The sequence below is a fragment of the Bombina bombina genome, chromosome 3 (assembly GCF_027579735.1).
Source record: "Bombina bombina isolate aBomBom1 chromosome 3, aBomBom1.pri, whole genome shotgun sequence".
Taxonomy (NCBI): Eukaryota; Metazoa; Chordata; class Amphibia; order Anura; family Bombinatoridae; genus Bombina; species Bombina bombina.
Window position 1 is genome coordinate 87,537,786 of NC_069501.1, and position 21,179 is coordinate 87,558,964.

General features: G+C 39.2%; 1 protein-coding gene across 1 annotated transcript in view; it reads right to left on the reverse strand.

The window, feature by feature from the left end:
• The window catches only part of BACE2 (beta-secretase 2), a 364,734-nt gene that overhangs the window by 67,888 nt on the left and 275,667 nt on the right, over positions 1–21,179 (reverse strand). The window contains exon 8 of the mRNA XM_053705913.1: positions 17,025–17,193. Coding sequence (XP_053561888.1) covers positions 17,025–17,193 — 169 coding nt within the window. The remainder of the gene's footprint in view (positions 1–17,024; positions 17,194–21,179) is intronic.

The following is a 21,179-nucleotide window of genomic DNA, read 5'->3' on the forward strand; positions in this document are numbered from 1 at the left end:
AATCACTACACCTGCCACAAATATTACGGAGTGTCTAGAGCCTACTCTAAAGGTCTAATATATGTGCCAAAATAAATGATTATATAAGTAAGTGCAGATACAGCTCAGATAAAAAGTGTAAGAAACTATATCTGAACATGCGTATTAGCCACAGGAGTACTATAGAGGTAGTTAATTAAAACATAGGCTAATATTAGACAATATGAGTTGTGATACAACAACAACCTAGTGTGTACAGGTGAGCAAGCCCAAGTCTTAGGCCCTGAAATATTATGAACTTTAAGCTAGTTAAAAAGATTCCAAATAATACCGTATTGTAGCATGGTAATGAGCAATAGTATTTAAGGAGGTCAACTTCAGACTTGCAAATAGCAGAAGAGGGATTTAACCTGCAGAGTCTGAGGCAGTTAACTATGTCATAACGAGGCCTTCTATGTATGTGAATACCCACTACCTCACTAGTTTGAAGCTGAATTTTTAGGGGGGTAAAGTACATTTAACAGGAAGTAATGTAACAGTGCCAAAATAATACTAGAAGTAGTAAATAACTGTGATCATTAGTAACCAGCATGGCTATGGTCTATAACAGCTTGTCAGTAACTCTATATGCACATATATCTTATTGTTTAACAATAAAAAAAATAAAAAATAAAAGTGATATATCATTAACAACATTAATTGACATAAAACTCAGCAAATATGCCTCCAAAGTGACAATAATCTGGCCCACATCAAATTTCTGCATTTGTCTAAGAGAGATTCAAACATTATAGAAGTAGGAGTCAGCGGATTCTATATGCAGTCCAATCATTGCTTTCTTTGGGCTCGTTGGTCCATTGTAGGCTGTGGACAGTGTCATTATGGATCAAGGGAGTTCACTGACATGTACAACAACTATATATGCTGATAGTTAAAGTGTTAAATATAGGGAAACAGTATCATCTAACTATATAAAATTTAATTAGAATTCAGCTAAACTAGAAATGCTAAAAGAACTGATAGAACGTTTAGAGGAACGAGCATGGCCTCTCTGTAAATACTAAAGTTGACCTTCAAAAGGTGGAGGGCCAAGTCTCAGGCTTCGGTCTATCTTTAAGAGATGGGGTCTTGCTGGGGATATTATCCAATGCCTAGTCTGCTGCAAAACATGGTCAGGAAAGTTCCGATCATCTCTAGAGCAAGGGAATTTCTCTGAAACCCTAGGACCATGAAAAAAAACTGAAAACTGTATAGCCGCCATGAGGGTCCTAAGACGCCACAGCTGCCCCATCACTGACCAAAACTTGTATGGTAGCTGAACAAGCGTGGTCGGGCTTACAGGGGGTAAAGCTAGAGATCTGCGGTGGAGTCGGCTAGATTCTGTTTCCGTGAGCCAAACACTGCATCTATCTTCACGGACGCCTGAGTAGCTTCCTGAGAGCTCAGGGATTGTGTCTAGAGGTATGTGTTTGCTTGTAGACAGGGATCTGGTATCCCCCAGCCGGGAGGCCAGATGAAGGCTCTATGAGATCCATTAAAAAGTCCCCGCTGTCACTCGAATCCGGTTTCAGAGCAGAGTAGTTTTTCACCCGGTTTTGCAGGCTGGGGCTGGTAAGCCGTTCGTTTGTGGGAGTGAGTGCTTTCATGTTTCTCAGCGTGAGCTTATCCCTTGCCAGTCTATCTTGCAATTTAGAGGAGGCTTGTGATAATAGATACTCCGCACCTCCTGCGGGTGGTAGATTTCGTTCCTCATGGAGGTTGTTCAGGAGGGAGTCAAACTGTTTCTCCATTTTATCTGTAAATAGTCGGAGCAAGGCTACCATTGAGGCTGTCATCATGGGGTATAGTAGCGTGTGCTGGCTACCAATACGGTGTTGCGTCTCCTTGGTAAACTTGAAAGTCCAATCCTTGCCGGTGTATATGGGACCGGGGGAGGATGTGGGTCAGGTGGAGCAGATGTACTGTAGGCTTATATCTCAAACTGCCTAGTTGGGGTAATAAATTCTATATAGTCAGCAAGATGGCCGCTCCTCTTACAGGCAGTGTGAGTTGAAGGTAGAAGAAAGCTCCGTGTGAGAACTTTGAGTCTTCTCAGCTCTACCAAGTCTTGTAGATCAAACCTCTATGGCTTTAAAGGCTAGTTTTGTGAATTTTGCGAGCTTTGGGGGAATACCGAGCGGTTTAGCTAGTATATATAGTAAGTTTATGAGCAGAGCTCTCTCAAAGTGCGACCGCTCAGCTGCCCGGCATGCTCCGCCCCCCCTCCATGACCCTTTTTAATAGTTGCACCCTCCGCTAGTTTGTTCTCTCCATAACCCTTTTTACTAGTTGTACCCCCCGCTAGTTTTAGTGACCACCCAGCTAAAATGTAAGTCAGTATTCTGGTAAAATGAGCTAATATTAAAAATTTTAAATGTTTATTGAGAAAATTATAATTAAATAAATTCAGGTTCTATTATCCAATTAATTTGTGATTAAATAGAGGAAACTGTTACACTATCACAAAGTATTTCACTGCCATCAACTAGGACCTTCATAATGCCACCTGGCTGGCAAACGTTTCTGTGGAGGACACTGCAATACATTTAAACAAAGACCAGCTTATAAGTTTCTTCAGATCTGAAGGAAGAGGGTAACACCCAAAGGCTCGTCTTGTTTTAAATGTTTTACTTACTGCAATTGGCGTCTGAATCAGTGGAATAACACGGTTACTCCAATCAACCTGCAGGATCTGAAAAGTTAAAGGGATTGTAAAGTCAAAATTAAACTTTCATGATTCAGACAGAACATGCTATTTTAACCCCTTAAGGACCAAGGCCATTTTTCAATTTCTTTCCCTAAAGGACCAGGGCTATTTTTAAATTTCTGCGGTGTTTGTGTTTAGCTGTAATTTTCCTCTTACTCATTTACTGTACCCACACATATTATATACCGTTTTTCTCGCCATTAAATGGACTTTATAAAGATACCATTATTTTCATCATATCTTATCATTTACTTTAAAAAAAATGATAAAATATTAGGAAAAAATGGAAAACACACACTTTTTCTAACTTTGACCCCCACAATCTGCTACACATCTACAACCACCAAAAAACACCCATGCTAAATAGTTTCTAAATTTTGTCCTGAGTTTAGAAATACCCAATGTTTACATGTTCTTTGTTTTTTTTTTGCAAGTTATAGGGCCATAAATACAAGTAGCACTTTGCTATTTCCAAACCATTTTTTTTCAAAATTAGCGCTAGTTACATTGGGACACTGATATCTGTCAGGAATCCCTGATTAACCCTTGACATGTATATATATATTTTTTAGAAGACATCCCAAAGTATTGATCTAGGTCCATTTTGGTATATTTCATGCCACCATTTCACCACCAAATGCAATCAAATAAAAAAAATTGTTCACTTTTTCCCAAATATTTTCACAAACTTTAGGTTTCTCACTGAAATTATTTACAAACAACTTGTGCAATTATGGCATAAATGGTTGTAAATGCTTCTCTGGGATCCCCTTTGTTCAAAAATAGCAGAAATATATGACTTTGGCGTTGCTTTTTGGTAATTAGAAGGCCGCTAAATGCCACTGCGCATCACACGTGTATTATGCCCAGCAGTGAAGGGGTTAATTAGGGAGCATGTAGAGAGCATCTAGGGTTAATTTTAGCTTTAGTGTAGTGTAGTAGACAACCCCAAGTATTGATCTAGGCCCATCTTAGTATATTTCATGCTACCATTTCACCGCTAAATGCGATCAAATAAAAAAAAACGTAAAATTTTTCACAATTTTAGGTTTCTCACTGAAATTATTTACAAACAACTTTTGCAAGTATGGCATAAATGATTGTAAATGCTTCTCTGGGATCCCCTTTGTTCAGAAATAGAAATAGCAGACATATATGGCTTTGGCGTTGCTTTTTGGTAATTATAAGGCCGCTAAATGCTGCTGCGCACCACACGTGTATTATGCCCAGCAGTGCAGGGGTTAATTAGGTCATTTGTAGGGAGCTTGCAGGGTTAATTTTAGCTTTAGCGTAGAGATCAGCCTCCCACCTGACACATCACACCCCAAGATCCCTCCCAAAGAGCTCTCTTCCCTCCCCCATCCCACAATTGTCCCCGCCATCTTAAGTACTGGCAGAAAGTCTGCCAGTACTAAAATAAAAGGTATATTTAAAAATTTAAAAAAAAATTGTAAAGCATATTTACATATGCAGCTGTGTAGGATCCCCCCTTAGCCCCCAACCTCCCTGATCCCCCCCCCCCCCAGCTCTCTAACCCTCCACCTCTACCTTAATGGGAGCCATCTTGGGTACTGGCAGCTGTCTGCCAGTACCCTGTTTGCAAATACAAATGTTTTTTTTAGGGTTTTTTTTTTTTTTTTCCCATTTTTTCTGTAGTGTAGCTATACCCCCCCCCCCCCCAGACAAATCCCCCACCCGCTCCCAGATCCCTTAGATTTACTTTTGTTAGGGATTTTATCCCCCCTTACTGCCAGTCTTATATAATGATTTTGCTGTAGTGTAGCGGTTCCCACCCGTTCCCTCCCCGTGCACGCGCCCACCCACCGGCCCCCGTGCACGAGCGCGCTCCCGTGCGCGCGCCCAACAACCCCGCCCACGATCCCGCCCCCCTCTCTCTTCAATTTGTCACCGATGGCCGCCCACCCGCCTCCCATGGTCAGCTCCCACCCACCAACGATTGCGGCCATCGATGCCGGTGCAGAGAGGGCCACAGAGTGGCTCTCTCTGCATTGGATGGGGGAAAAATGTTATTGCAGGATGCCTCGATATCGAGGCATCACTGCAATAACCGTAAAGCGGCTGGAAGCGATCAGGATCGATTCCAGCCGCTTTAATCCCCAAAGTCGTACAGGGTACGTTGCTGGTCTTTAAAGACCAGGTTGTGTGCGATGTACCCTGTACGACTCGTGTCGTTAAGGGGTTAAATAACTTTTTAATTGATTTCAATTATCTCATTTGTCTTGTTCTCTTGGTATCCTTTGTTAAAAATCATACCTAGGTAGGCTCAGAAGCAAAAATGCACTACTGAGAACTAGCTGCTGATAGGTGACTGCACATAGATGCCTCATTATTGGCCCACCAGAGGTGTTCAGCTAGCTCCCAGTAGCTCATAGCTGCTCCCTCAACAAAAGACACCAAGAAGATAAAAGCAGATAATAGAATAAAAATAGAAAGTTGCTTAAAATTATTTGCTCTATAAGAATCATAAAATAATATTTTGGACGTTTCATGTCCCTTTAAGTTTTTAAACTGATAACGCATCATTTCTTTAACGGCTTGGTTGCCACTGGACATCAATGGGTTAAAAAGGATGATGGCAAGTTTGAACCTTCAGTGTTCCTTATAACAGACATTTATATCTCCTGTAGATATCTATTTTATAGTGCTGGAAAAACAACGATTTGGTTAGTCATTTGTACTGGATAAACATTGTGAAATACCGTCTATGATTCCACCCTTATTTGTACTCAAACACTGGGAACTAAAATACTTTCTAACCATATTTAAAAAAAAACAAAAAAACACTTTGATCACACAAGTAAGCAAAGAAAACCCCATTTATATGTGCCAATAATAAATCAATTCAGCGTGCTGTCGCAGAGCATTGCGCAAGAGAGAAAGACGATGTGTATAGCTTGCAGCAATCTCATGCATTTATTTTATATGTACCAGTTGCTTGTTCATACAGCTGTATGCAAATGTTTGCACACCCCTGAACAAATTACAGATTTTTTGTTAATTTTTTGTGTGAAAGTAAGTTAAAGGGACAGTCAACTCCAAATTTTTTAGCCAATTAGTGCAGTGTCATCCACAGCTCCACGGGAGAGAGCACAATGTGATCTATATGGCCCACTTGGATTAGCAGTCGCTTGTTGTGAAAAGCTTATAAAAAAGGAAGTGATAAGAGGCCTTCTGTAGTGGCTTAGAAACCGGCAGAAATTTAGTGGTTTAAAGGGACAGTCAACACCAGAATTTTTGTTGTTTTAAAACAGTGTTTTCCAACTCCAGTCCTCAGAACCCTTAACAAGCACATATTTATTATATCTTAACTAGAGCACAGGTGAACTGATCAGCTGATGGGTGAACTGATTATTTCACCTGTGCTCTAGATAAGATATAATAAATATGTGGCCTGTTCTAAGGGTTCTGAGGACTGAAGTTGGGAAACACTGTTTTAACTCCTTAATGACCACAGCACTTTTCCATTTTCTGTCAGTTTGGGACCAAGGCTATTTTTACATTTCTGCGGTGTTTGTGTTTAGCTGTAATTTTCCTCTTACTCATTTACTGTACCCACACATATTATATACTGTTTTTCTCGCCATTAAATGGACTTTCTAAAGATACCATTATTTTCATCATATCTTATCATTTACTATAAAAAAAAATATAAAATATGAGGAAAAAATCGAAAAAAACACATTTTTTCTAACTTTGACCCCCAAAATCTGTTACATATCTACAACCACCAAAAAACACCCATGCTAAATAGTTTCAAAATTTTATCCTGAGTTTAGAAATACCAAATGTTTACATGTTCTTTGCTTTTTTTGTAACTTATAGGGCCATAAATACAAGTAGCACTTTGCTATTTCCAAACCATTTTTTTTTCAAAATTAGTGCTAGTTACATTAGAACACTAATATCTTTCAGGAATCTCTGAATATCCACTGACATGTATATATTTTTTTTTAGTAGACAACCCAAAGTATTGATCTAGGCCCATTTTGGTATATTTCATGCCACCATTTTACCGCCAAATGCGATCAAATACAAAAAATCGTTCACTTTTTTACAAATTTTTTACAAACTTTTGGTTTCTCACTGAAATTATTTGCAAACCGCTTGTGCAATTATGGCATAAATGGTTGTAAATTCTTCTCTGGGATCCCCTTTGTTCAGAAATAGCAGACATATATGGCTTTAGCATTGCTTTTTGGTAATTAGAAGGCCGCTAAATGCCACTGCGCACCACACGTGTATTATGCCCAGCAATGAAGGGGTTAATTAGGGAGCATGTAGGGAGCATTTTGGGGTAATTTTAGCTTTAGTGTAGTGTAGTAGACAACCCCAACTATTGATCTAGGCCCATTTTGGTATATTTCATGCCACCATTTCACCGCCAAATGCAATCAAATAAAAAAAAAAACGTTAACTTTTTCACAATTTTAGGTTTCTCACTGAAATCATTTACAAACAGCTTATGCAATTATGGCACAAATGGTTGTAAATGTTTCTCTGGGATCCCCTTTGTTCAGAAATAGCAGACATATATGGCTTTGGCGATGCTTTTTGGTAATTAGAAGGCCGCTAAATGCTGCTGCGCATCACGCGTGTATTATGTCTAGCAGTGAAGGGGTTAATTATGTAGCTTGTAGGGAACTTGCAGGGTTAATTTTAGCTTTAGTGTAGAGCTCAGCCTCCCACCTGAAACATCAGACCCCCTGATGCCTCCCAAATAGCTCTCTTCCCTCCCCCACCCCACAATTGTCCCCGCCATCTTAAGTACTGGCAGAAACTCTGCCAGTACTAAAATAAAAGGTATATTTGGGCTTTTTTGAGTTTTTTTTTAGCATATTTACATATGCTGCTGTGTAGGATCCCCCCTTAGCCCCCAACCTCACAGATCCCCCACCAAACAGCTCTCTAACCCTCCCCCTCTGCCTTAATGGGCGCCATCTTGGGTACTGGCAGCTGTCTGCCAGTACCCAGTTTAGAACAAAAATGTGCTTTTTTTTTTTAACAAAAATCCCTTTTTCTGTAGTGTAGCTCCCCCCACACCCAAGAACAACCCCCCACCCCTCCAAGATCCCTTTTACTAAAGTTTATTTGTTTTTTAATGTGTCCCTTTTCCCCCACAGTTACAATCTAATTTTCTGTAGTATAGCGGTTCCCACCCGCTCCCGCCCCGTGCACGCGCCCGCCCGCCACCTTCTGTGCACGTGCGCGCCCCCGTCAGCTCCGGCCCCGATCCCGCCCCCCTCCACCTTATACGGCCCATCGATGGCCGCCCACCCGCCTCCCAAGTCAGCTCCCACCCACCAACGTTACCGGCCACCGATGTCCGGTGCAGAGAGGGCCACAGAGTGGCTCTCTCTGCATCGGATGGCCATGCAGGGTTATTGCAGGATGCCTCCATATCGAGGCATCACTGCAATAACCGGAAAGCAGCTGGAAGCGAGCAGGATCGCTTCCAGCTGCTTTCCACACTGAGGACGTGCAGGGTACGTTCTCAGGCATTAACTGCCTTTTTTCTGAGGACGTACCCTGCACGTCCTCAGTCGTTAAGGGGTTAAAAGATAGATAATCCCTTTATTACCCCATTCCCCAATTTTGCATAACCAACACAGTTATATTAATACACGTTTTACCTCTGTAATTACTTTGTATCTAAGCCTTTGCAAACTGCCCCCTTATTTCAGTTCTATTGACAGACTTGAATTTTAGCCAATCAGTGCTCACTTCTCGATAAATTCATGTGCATGAGCTCAATGTTATCTATATGAAACCCATGAACCAACGCCCTCTAGTGGTGGAAAACTGTAAAAATGCATTTAGATTAGAGGCATCCTACAAGGTCTAAGAAATTAGCATATGAACCTCCTAGGTTTAGCTTTCAACTAAGAATACCAAGAGAACAAAGCAAAATTGGTGATAAAAGTAAATTGGAAAGTTGACATGCCCTGTCTGAATCATGAAAGTTTTTTTTGGATTTGACTGTCCCTTTAAATGTTATAAATGATATTAAAGGGATAGTAAACACCAAAAAATTTTATTAAATAAAAAGATAGATAAAATTTACCATTCCCCAGTTTTGCATAACCAACACTGTTATATTTATGTACTTTTTACCTATGTAATTACCTTGTATCTAAGCCTCTGCTGACTGCCTCCTTATCTCAGATCATTTGACAGAGGTGCATTTCAGGCAATTAGTGCTGTCTTTTAAATAACTCCATGTGCATGAGCACAATGTTATCTATATGAAACACATGAACTAATGTCCTCTAGCTGTGAAAATCTGTCAAATGCATTCAGATTAGAGGCGGCCTTCAAGGGTTTTGAAATTAGCATATGAGCCTGACTAGGTTTAGCTTTCAACAGAGAATACCAAGAGAACAAAGCAAATTTGATGGTAAAAGTAAATTAGAAATGACATGCCCTATCTAAATCATGAAAGTTTAATTTGAACTTTACTATCCCTTTAACATGACAGTGTTGGTTGTGCAACGCTGGGGAGTTGGAAGTAAAGGCGTTATCTATCTTTTTAAACAATAACAGTTTTGGCGTTGACTGTCTCTTTAAAACAACCTCTGCAGTGAGCAAATTTAAAATTAAAGGGAAAGTGTACTCACATGTAGAGAAGATTGGATTGCATGAGTAATGATTAAACTGAAGACTACACTGCCAATAAAATGTACTTAATATATGAAATATTTCTTACCTTGAAAAGTTGCAAGCGAATGGGTCTGCAACGCAATGCAGGGACGTCTCTGACAGACATATAGAGCAAACGTATAACTAGCACACCCCTGGCAATTGTATTTAAAATGCATAATAGCTCTTGTCGCCCATATTTTAGATAGAGAGAAAACACGCAATAGTATACGTGAGCATGCACAGCACACAGTTATCGATGGATCAGTTTACTTACATGCAGAAGACCTATGAAGGTTGATGCTTTTTTCCGTAATTACATAATTTATGTAAGAACTTACCTGATAAATTCATTTCTTTCATATTAGCAAGAGTCCATGAGCTAGTGACGTATGGGATATACATTCCTACCAGGAGGGGCAAAGTTTCCCAAACCTTAAAATGCCGATAAATACACCCCTCACCACACCCACAATTCAGTTTAACGAATAGCCAAGAAGTGGGGTGATAAGAAAGGAGCGAAAGCATATAAAATAAGGAATTGGAATAATTGTGCTTTATACAAAAAAATCATAACCACCACAAAAAAGGGCGGGCCTCATGGACTCTTGCTAATATGAAAGAAATGAATTTATCAGGTAAGTTCTAACATAAATTATGTTTTCTTTCATGTAATTAGCAAGAGTCCATGAGCTAGTGACGTATGGGATAATGACTACCCAAGATGTGGATCTTTCCACACAAGAGTCACTAGAGAGGGAGGGATAAAATAAAGACAGCCAATTCCTGCTGAAAATAATCCACACCCAAAATAAAGTTTAATGAAAAACATAAGCAGAAGATTCAAACTGAAACCGCTGCCTGAAGTACTTTTCTACCAAAAACTGCTTCAGAAGAAGAAAATACAACAAAATGGTAGAATTTGGTAAAAGTATGCAAAGAGGACCAAGTTGCCGCTTTGCAAATCTGATCAACCGAAGCTTCATTCCTAAACGCCCAGGAAGTAGAAACTGACCTAGTAGAATGAGCTGTAATCCTATGAGGCGGAGTCTTACCCGACTCAACATAGGCAAGATGAATTAAAGATTTCAACCAAGATGCCAAAGAAATGGCAGAAGTTTTCTGGCCTTTCTAAAACCGGAAAAGATAACAAATAAACTAGAAGTCTTTCGGAAAGACTTAGTAGCTTCAACATAATATTTCAAAGCTCTAATAACATCCAAAGAATGCAACGATTTCTCCTTAGAATTCTTAGGATTAGGACATAATGAAGGAACCACAATGTCTCTACTAATGTTGTTGGAATTCACAACTTAGGTAAAAATTCAAAAGAAGTTCGCAACACCGCCTTATCCTGATGAAAAATCAGAAAAGGAGACTCACAAGAAAGAGCAGATAATTCAGAAACTCTTCTGGCAGAAGAGATGGCCAAAAGGAACAAAACTTTCCAAGAAAGTAATTTAATATCCAATGAATGCATAGGTTCAAATGGAGGAGCTTGAAGAGCCCCCAGAACCAAATTCAAACTCCAAGGAGGAGAAATTGACTTAATGACAGGCTTTATACGAACCAAAGCTTGTACAAAACAATGAATATCAGGAAGAATAGCAATCTTTCTGTGAAAAAGAACAGAAAGAGCAGAGATTTGACCTTTCAAGGAACTTGCGGACAAACCCTTATCTAAACCATCCTGAAGAAACTGTAATATTCTCGGTATTCTAAAAGAATGCCAAGAAAAAAGATGAGAAAGACACCAAGAAATATAAGTCTTCCAGACTCTATAATATATCTCTCTGGATACAGATTTACGAGCCTGTAACATAGTATTAATCACAAAGTCAGAGAAACCTCTTTGACCAAGAATCAAGCGTTCAATCTCCATACCTTTAAATTTAAGGATTTCAGATCCTGATGGAAAAAAGGACCTTGAGACAAAAGGTCTGGTCTTAACGGAAGAGTCCACGGTTGGCAAGAGGCCATCCGGACAAGATCCGCATACCAAAACCTGTGAGGCCATGCCGGAGCTACCAGCAGAACAAACGAGCATTCCTTCAGAATCTTGGAGATTACTCTTGGAGATTACTCTTGGAAGAAGAACTAGAGGCGGAAAGATATAGGCAGGATGATACTTCCAAGGAAGTGATAATGCATCCACTGCCTCCGCCTGAGGATCCCGGGATCTGGATAGATACCTGGGAAGTTTCTTGTTTAGATGAGAAGCCATCAGATCTATTTCTGGAAGTTCCCACATTTGAACAATCTGAAGAAATACCTCTGGGTGAAGAGACCATTCGCCCGGATGCAACGTTTGGCGACTAAGATAATCCGCTTTCCAATTGTCCATACCTGGGATATGAACCGCAGAGATTAGACAGGAGCTGGATTCCGCCCAAACCAAAATTCGAGATACTTCTTTCATAGCCAGAGGACTGTGAGTCCCTCCTTGATGATTGATGTATGCCACAGTTGTGACATTGTCTATCTGAAAACAAATGAACAACTCTCTCTTCAGAAGAGGCCAAGACTGAAGAGCTCTGAAAATTGCACGGAGTTCCAAAATATTGATCGGAAATCTCACCTCCTGAGATTCCCAAACCCCTTGTGCCGTCAGATACCCCCACACAGCTCCCCAACCTGTAAGACTTGCATCTGTTGAGATTATAGTCCAGGTCGGAAGAACAAAGAAGCCCCCTGAACTAAACGATGGTGATCTGTCCACCATGTCAGAGAGTGTCGTAAAATCGGTTTAAAGATATTAATTGAGATATCTTTGAGTAATCCCTGCACCATTGGTTCAGCATACAGAGCTGAAGAGGTCGCATGTGAAAAACGAGCAAAGGAGATCGCATCTGATGCGGCAGTCCTAAGACCCAACATTTCCATGCATAAGGCTACCAAAGGGAATGATTGTGACTGAAGGTTTTGACAAGCTGATATCAATGTTAAACTTCTCTTGTCTGACAAGGACAGAGTCATAGACACTGAATTTATCTAGAAACCTAAAAAGGTTACCCTTGTCTGAGGAATCAATGAACTGATTGGTAAATTGATCCTCCAACCATGAACTTGAAGAAACAACACAAGTCGATTCGTATGAGATTCTTCGAAAATGAGAAGACTGAGCAAGTACCAAGATATCGTCCAAATAAGGAAATACCAAAACCCTATTCTCTGATTACAGAAAGAAGGGCACCGAGAACCTTTGAAAAAAATTCTTGGAACTGAGGCTAGGCCAAACGGTAGAGCCACAAAACTGGTAATGCTTGTCTAAAAAGAGAATCCCAGACACTAAAAGTGATCTGGATGAATCGGAATATGCAGATACACATCCTGTAAATCTATTGTAGACATATAATGCCCTTGTTAAACAAAAGGCAGGATAGTCCTACAGTAACCATCTTGAATGTTGGTATCCTAACATAACGATTCAATAATGATAGATCCGGAACTGGTCTGAAGGAATTGACCTTCTTTGGTACAATGAAGAGATAAAATAAAACCCCAGCCCCTGTACCAGAACTGGAACTGGCATAAATACTCCAGCCAACTCTAGATCTGAAACACATTTCAGAAATGCTGAGCCTTTGCTGTGTTAACTGGGACACAGGAAAGAAAAGAATCTCTTAGCAGGAGGCCTTAACTTGAAGCCAATTCTGTACCTTTCTGAAACAATGTTTCTGAAACCAGAGATTAAGAACGGAATTGATCCAAATTTCTTTGAAGAAAACGTAATCTGCCCCATACCAGCTGAGCTGGAATAAGGGCCGCACCTTCATAGGTACTTAGGAGCTGGCTATAGGTTCTATAAGGCTTGGATATATTCCAAACTGGAAATAGTTTCCAAACTGATACCGCTCCTGAGGATGAAGGATCAGGCTTTTGTTCCTTGTTGTGAGGAAAGGAACGAAAATGATTATTTACCCTGGAAAGAAAGGGAAAGCAAAGTTGACTTAGAAGACATGTCAGCATTCCAAGTTTAATCCATAAAGCTTTTCTAGCTAAAATAGCTAGAGACATATACCTGACATCAACTCTAATGATATCAAAAGATGGTATCACCAATAAAATTATTAGCATGTTATAGAATAATAATAATGCTATAAAATTATGATCTGTTACTTGTTGCGCTAAAGCTTCTAACCAAAAAGTTGAAGCTGCAGCAACATCCGCTAAAAATATAGCAGGTCTAAGAAGATTACCTGAACATAAGTAAGCTTTTCTTAGAAAGGATTCAATTTTCCTATCTAAAGGATCCTTAAATGAAGTACTATCTGCCGTAGGAATAGTAGTACATTAGCAGGAGTAGAGACAGCCCCATAACCTTAGGGATTTTTGTTCCAAAAAACTCTAATCTGTCAGATGGCACAGGATATAATTTGCTTAAACGTCTAGAAGGAGTAAATAAATTACCCAAATTATTCCATTCCCTGGAAATTACTTCAGAAATAGCATCAGGGAGATAAAACACTTCTGGAATAACTACAGGAGATTTAAAAACCTTATTTAAACGTTTACATTTAGTATCAAGAGGACCAGAATCCTCTATTTCTAATGCAAATAACACTTCTTTAAGTAAAGAACGAATAAATTCCATCTTGAACAAATACAAAGATTTATCAGCATCAACCTCTGAGACAGAAACCTCTGAACCAGAAGAACCATTATCAGTATCAGAATGATGATGTTCATTTAAAAATTCATCTGAAAAAAGAGAAGTTTTAAAAGACTTTTATGTATACTAGAAGGAGAAATAACAGACATAGCCTTCTTAATGGATTTAAAAAATAAAATCTCTTATGTTATCAGGAACACTCTGAAAATTAGATGTTGACGGAACAGCAACAGGTAATGTAACAGTACTAAAGGAAATTTATCTGCATTAATAAGTTTGACATGACATGCAATACAAATAACAGCTGGAGAAACAGATACCAAAAGTTTATAGCAGATACACTTAGCTTGGTAGCTCCAGCACTGTGCAGTGATTTTCCTGAAGTATCTTCTGACTCAGTTGCAACGTGGAACATCTTGCAATATGTAAAAGAAAAAAACAACATATAAAGCAAAATTGATCAAATTCCTTAAATGACAGTTTCAGGAATGGGAAAAAAATGCCAGTGAACAAGCTTCTAGCAACCAGAAGCAATAAATAATGAGACTTAAATAATGTGGAGATAAAAATGACGCCCATATTTTTTAGCGCCAAAAAAAAGACGCCCACATTATTTGGCGCCTAAATGCTTTTGGCGCCAAAAATGACGCCACATCCGGAACGCCGACATTTTTGACGCAAAAAAAAAAAAAAAAACGTCAAAAAATGACGCAACTTCCGGCGACACGTATGACGCCGGAAACAGAAAAATTTTTTTGCGCCAAAAAAGTCCGCGCCAAGAATGACGCAATAAAATGAAGCATTTTCTGCCCCCGCGAGCCTAACAGCCCACAGGGAAAAAGTCACATTTTTTAAGGTAAGAAAAAATGATTGAAACAAATGCATTTATCCCAAATATGAAACTGACTGTCTGAAAAATAAGGAATGTTGAACATTCTGAGTCAAGGCAAATAAATGTTTGAATACATATATTTAGAACTTTATAAATAAAGTGCCCAACCATAGCTTAGAGTGTCACAGAAAATAAGACTTACTTACCCCAGGACACTCATCTACATGTTTGTAGAAAGCCAAACCAGTACTGAAACGAGAATCAGTAGAGGTAATGGTATATATAAGAGTATATCGTCGATCTGAAAAGGGAGGTAAGAGATGAATCTCTACGACCGATAACAGAGAACCTATGAAATAGACCCCGTAGAAGGAGATCACTGCATTCAAATAGGCAATACTCTCCTCACATCCCTCTGACATTCACTGCACGCTGAGAGGAAAACCGGGCTCCAACTTGCTGCGGAGCGCATATCAACGTAGAATCTAGCACAAACTTACTTCACCACCTCCATCGGAGGCAAAGTTTGTAAAACTGATTTGTGGGTGTGGTGAGGGGTGTATTTATAGGCATTTTAAGGTTTGGGAAACTTTGCCCCTCCTGGTAGGAATGTATATCCCATACGTCACTAGCTCATGGACTCTTGCTAATTACATGAAAGAAATAAACTACTTCTCCTGTTCTTATGCTCACTTTCACTTTAGCAGATTTGCCAGATTAATCAATTCAAATTCAATACTATGGCAAATAGCGCTGGCATCAGTAAAGAATCTGATGCATGTGCAATATTCTAAAGCAGGAAAGCGTGCAAGCACTATTATGTCAGAAAGCTTACTTACAAACGTACACCTTGTAGACTATAGTTTAGTAACAAAGCTAAAAATATGTAACATTTGGAATTTACTTTTGCCTTTACTGTCCTTTTAAGATCTTAGAAAATTACTAGTCTAAACTGATTCGTAAGGCCTTGATCTAAGTCTAGCGATGACGATTCCAGAGCTTAAACTTTAATTTTGACTTTAGTGGCCCTAAAGACCAAAAAAACCTCAGACGGAACTGCTTGTAGACTGGACAGCAAAGCAAAACCTCCATATCACTTCAAAAGGACCTGCCGAATAAAGATGGTCAAAATTTATCATCATTGCAAGTAGTGAACCGGTCCACTTGCAATCACCACTTGAGATGCGAGTGGCATCACATGGTAAAATTTAACGTTGCACAAGAGGTTTCTTGTGCAGTGTTGCCCCATGCTCCTGCACAACCAATTGCAATGGAGCAGGACATGTTAATCGCTCTAATTGAGCAAGTGTTGGGGTGATTGATTTTGCCACCTCTGAGGTGGCAGAAAGGAAAAAAAAGTAGTAGTTTCTGCTTCTTAAATATGTGGCTGCACGCTCGCTTATGCGCCTGCTCAGCAGAGCCTTAAAAGCTAAATTTACCCCATGTCACTACTAGTAGTCGAAATATAAGCAGCGGTGTATGCTGGGGACTTGGCAGGTGCGTTTATTTCTTGGAAATGTTTGTTATTGAGTACTACATGCAAAGGGAAAAAAATGCTCTCTGGCCTCTTTGCTCCTGGGTTATGAACAAATATTCTACTTACAAATAGTGAGAAAAGGACAGAACAATTTTTAAATTTAAATTATTTCTTTTATCAACATTTCAACAAATTCTATTGTAATAAAAAAATAAATTAAATATTAAATAAAAAAATATATTTTTTTAAGTAATGACATTTATATCAGAATAAGTACTATTTGGGTAGAAAGTGCATATATATCTGCTAGCCTGTCACTGCTGAAATTATTACTATTATTATACGTTATTAATGAAGCGCCAACAAATTCTGCAGCGCTGTCCATGGATACAATTCATTTAAATAAAACAATAATATAAAACTTGTGACAGGACAAAATTTACACACGCATACAGGAGGAATTGAGGGCCCTATTCCCGTGGGAACTTACAATCTATTGATAGATATTTGGGAAACAATCATAAAATATGAGAAAATTAAAATGGACAACTCAACTATGTAGTGAATCAGTCTCATATTTTAGTTCAATATTCAGAACGACTTTCAGCCTCTCTTATAACTTCACTCATTACACAATAAAATACATTTGTATATCAGTTTCTTTAAAATGAAAACTCTGCTCACATGAGCTTTGTACAATGTAAAGAATTGTTTTTCTTACTTGCACAGCTGCTGACGGCAAAACCAACTCTCTTCTCAGCTCTGTCAAATATGACGTAGAAACCTTCCATGACTGTAGCTCCGATAACCAAAGTATTTGGAGACGAAGAGATGCCAAATCGATAGCAGTTAAGGTCAGCTCGCAATGTCAGAACAGACTGAATATAGAGCTAAAAAATAAGGTAATCAGTAAACACATTAAAAGGGATATTACACAGTATGAGATTGTAATATAAAATGTCTAATTGTATGTAGTTTAAAAAAAAAACTTTGTAATATACTTTTTTTATTTTGTCCAATTGTACTGTAATTAAATTGTTGTTTTTTTAAATTCCACTGAGTTTCTATAAAGTAATGGACGCTGCCATGTCTAAACGTAAAGGGACATGATACCCAAATGTGATGCAGCATAGCTGTAAAAAGCGGACTAGAAAATATTATCTGAACATCTTTATGTAAAAAAACTGGATTTATGCTTACCTGATAAATCTCTTTCCGGATATGGTGACTCCACAGCATCATCAATTACTGTTAGGAATACCACTCCTGGCCAGCAGGAGGAGGCAAAGAGCACCAAAGCAAAGCTTTTAAGTATCACTTTCCTTCCCACAAACCCCAGTCATTTGACCGAAGGGAAATGGAGAAAAAAAGGAGTAAAACAGGGTGAAGAGGTGCCTAAGGTTTAGTCAAAAAAAAAAACTGTCTTAAAATAAAAGGACGGGGCAGTGGAATCAATAACCAAGCTAGAGGACACCAATGAATAGGGAGGGACAAGACAGGCAGACCTAAACAGAAGGCACCACCACTTGAATAACCTTTCTCCCAAAATAAGCTTCAGCCGAGGCAAAAGAATCAAATTTGAAAAAGTATGCAAGGAAGACCAAGTTGCAGCCTTGCAAAACCGATCCACAGAAGCTTCATCTGTGAAAATCCAAGAAGAAGAGATAGCCCTTGTGTAATGAGCCATAACTGTCTCAGGAGACTGCAGCCCCGCAGTCTGAAAAACAAACAAGTTAAACTTCTCAACCAGAGAAGAGAGAGAAATAGCAGTAGGTTTCTGATACAGAGAAAACAAACAAAAAAAAACACGAAGAAAAAATATTAAGTACGCACAACATCCAAATTGTGCACGCATGTTCTTCAACCTATAAGAATGAGAACACAGAGAGGGAACAACAAATTCCCAAACAAAATTTCCACTTAGGATAAATAACCGCCTCATCCGAAATAAGATAAAGCGAATCACACTGCAAAGCCGAGAGTACCTAAACTCTTCGAGCAGAAAATACAGCAAAAAAGAAAACTTCCAAGATAAAAATATTTAAAATCTATGGAATGCTATGGCTCAAACTGAGCCTGCTGCAAAACCTTAAAATCAAGGTTAAAACTCCAAGAGGAGCAACAGACTTAAACACAGGCCTGATACTAACCAAAGTCTGACAAGAGATTAAACGTCTGGCACATACACCAGACACTAGTATAATAAAGGATAACACAGAAATCTGACCCTTCAAAAAACTGACTGACAAACCATCCTTCAGACCTTCCTGGAGAAAAGGCAAAAACCCTAGGAATCCTGACCCTACTCCAAGAGTAGTCCAGGAATTCACACCAATCAGGGTATTTACACCATACCTTATGGTAAACTTGCGAACCTGAATCAAGGACTCAATGACCGATTCAGAAAATCCACGCTTAGACAGAACTAATCATTCAATCTCAAAGCAGAAAGCTTCAGAGAAAATGAAAGGAGGATGAAAGAAATGACCCTGAATTAGAAGGTCCTTCCTCAGGAACAACCACCAAAGTAGAAGAAATACATCTCCGCTAGGTCTGAATACCAGAGCCTGCAAGACTATGCAGGAACTATTAAAATACAGGTAGTCCTCAGTTTACTCCGGGGTTAGGTTCCAGAAGGAATGGTTGTAAATCGAAACCGTTGTAAATTGAAACCCAGTTTATAATGTAAGTCAATGGGAAGTGAGGAAGATAGGTTCCAGGCCCCTCTCAAAATTGTCATAAGTAACATCTAATACATTATTTTTAAAGCTTTGAAATGAAGACTTTAAATGCTAAACAGCATTATAAACCTAATAAAATAATCACACAACACAAAATATATAATTAAACTAAGTTAAATGAACAAAAACATTTGCTAAACAGCATTATAAACCTAATAAAATAATCACACAACACAGACTTCACTATGCATTCCAATCTGGACTGATTTATAGACAGAAGATCTTGTTCCTTTGAAATCTGCTCGATAAGCTCATGCCTGATTAAACTGATTAATTTCAGCTTGCTTGGCTTTGCTGCAAAACAAGAGGGCAGCTCCACCTACTGGCTATTTTAATAAATGTACTGCTTCTCAATGCTTTTCAATAGCAGTCACATGACTGGAAAAAAAGGTTGTTAGTCTGAAACGGTATAAATTGAACCGTTGTAAAACGAGGGTCACCTGTACTGACACTCACTCCCATTTGATACAAGCAATGACTCGTGGTAGGTTAGCAAACTGAGGAACAGGGATGTCTGACTGAAATCCCAAAGGAACCGCCAGGGTATTTAACAGAGCAGCCTGCTGATCTCTTGACCACAAACATAACTTGGAAGCATGGCATATTGCCATCTCCTACTCCAGCCATTTGAAGGTTAGCCTGGGGAACACCTCCGGGAGAAGCACCCACTCCCCAAGATGAAAATCTCACTGCTCAAGAAGACCGCTCCTGGTATTCACTCCTGAAATGTGAATAAAAAACTAATGTGAGCGTCCGCCCACCGAACAATCCACTCCAGTCATGGCAAAGGAACCCCAGATTTTTCCCAGGCAGTTAATGTAAACCACTGAAATGAAAGAGTTCAACTGGAACCTGAAAAAACGGTTAAAAGAACATCATCAGATACGGAGGCGATGTCATATGACCGGACTCAGCCACAGACTAAGATGAAGGCAGAGTCACATCCCAAGAGCGCTCCGATTTCCCTAAACCAATGGTTTCCTATCATAAACACGAAACCACAAATAATCATATCGCTCCGACTAGGAGTGATAGAGAAGAAATAAAACGGCCTGAGGGGTGACAGGGTTTTCGCAAAACGCACGCATCCAGAGCCGACAGAAACTTCTAAGATACTGTGGCTAGAGCTACGCCATATCGCCTCTTACAGAGACCGATATAAAGATTGTAAAATACATCAGTCTGCAGCCATTTATTGTCATTTAGACACCAATAAAAATGAGCCCCACTAAATTAATTAAAGGGCCACTAAACCCAAATTCTTTCTTTCATGATTCAGATAGAGAATACAAATTTAAACAACATTACAATTTACTTCTATTATTTATTTTGCTTCATTTTTTAGATATCCTTAGTTGAAGAAAAAGCAATGAACATGGGTGAGCCAATCACACAAGGCTTCTATGTGCAGCTACAGAGCATATCTAGATATGCTTTTCAGCAAAGAATATCAAGAGAATAAAACAAATTAGATAATAGAAGTAAATTAGAAAGATGTTTAAAATTGCATTCTCTTTCTAAACCATGAAAGAAAAAATGTGGGTTTCATGTCCCTTTAACCCCTTCATGATCAATAAGGGGGAAACAGTCTCATCTTGTCACATTAAGTGCCTGCCTGCTGCCAAAATAAATATCCTAACTAGGATATACATTGTCCCTTAATTAATCATTGCAGTTTGTAAAGTGCAGTCTCCCATTTTCATTTAGAAGACAAAAAGGCACTTACCTGCATCTAGCCGTCTGGCAGGAGGACAGCCTACCCGGTGTGAGAGGACACCACTCCTCAGAGACCTGTAAAAAAAAGAAAGAACAGAGTAAACCTACTCTGGCTTTCTGTACTAGGGCAGCAACATGTTAGAAAAATGCAGTGAAGCCTACACCACAAGTTCCTAACTACTTTAAAGCCACCACTGCCCTACTGAAGAGGCTATCGTGGAGTATGGCTAGACCAAATCTCGAAAGAAAAGATCAGAGCAAACCTACTCTGGCTTTCCAAATAATAAAATCTTGATTGAAGTGAAAAAAAACAATCTTCTTTAGACACCAAAACTTCACCTCCTCCTTGCACCGAAGGCAAAGAGAATGATTGGGGGTTGTGGGAAGGGAAGTGATACTTAAAGGCACACTGAACCCAA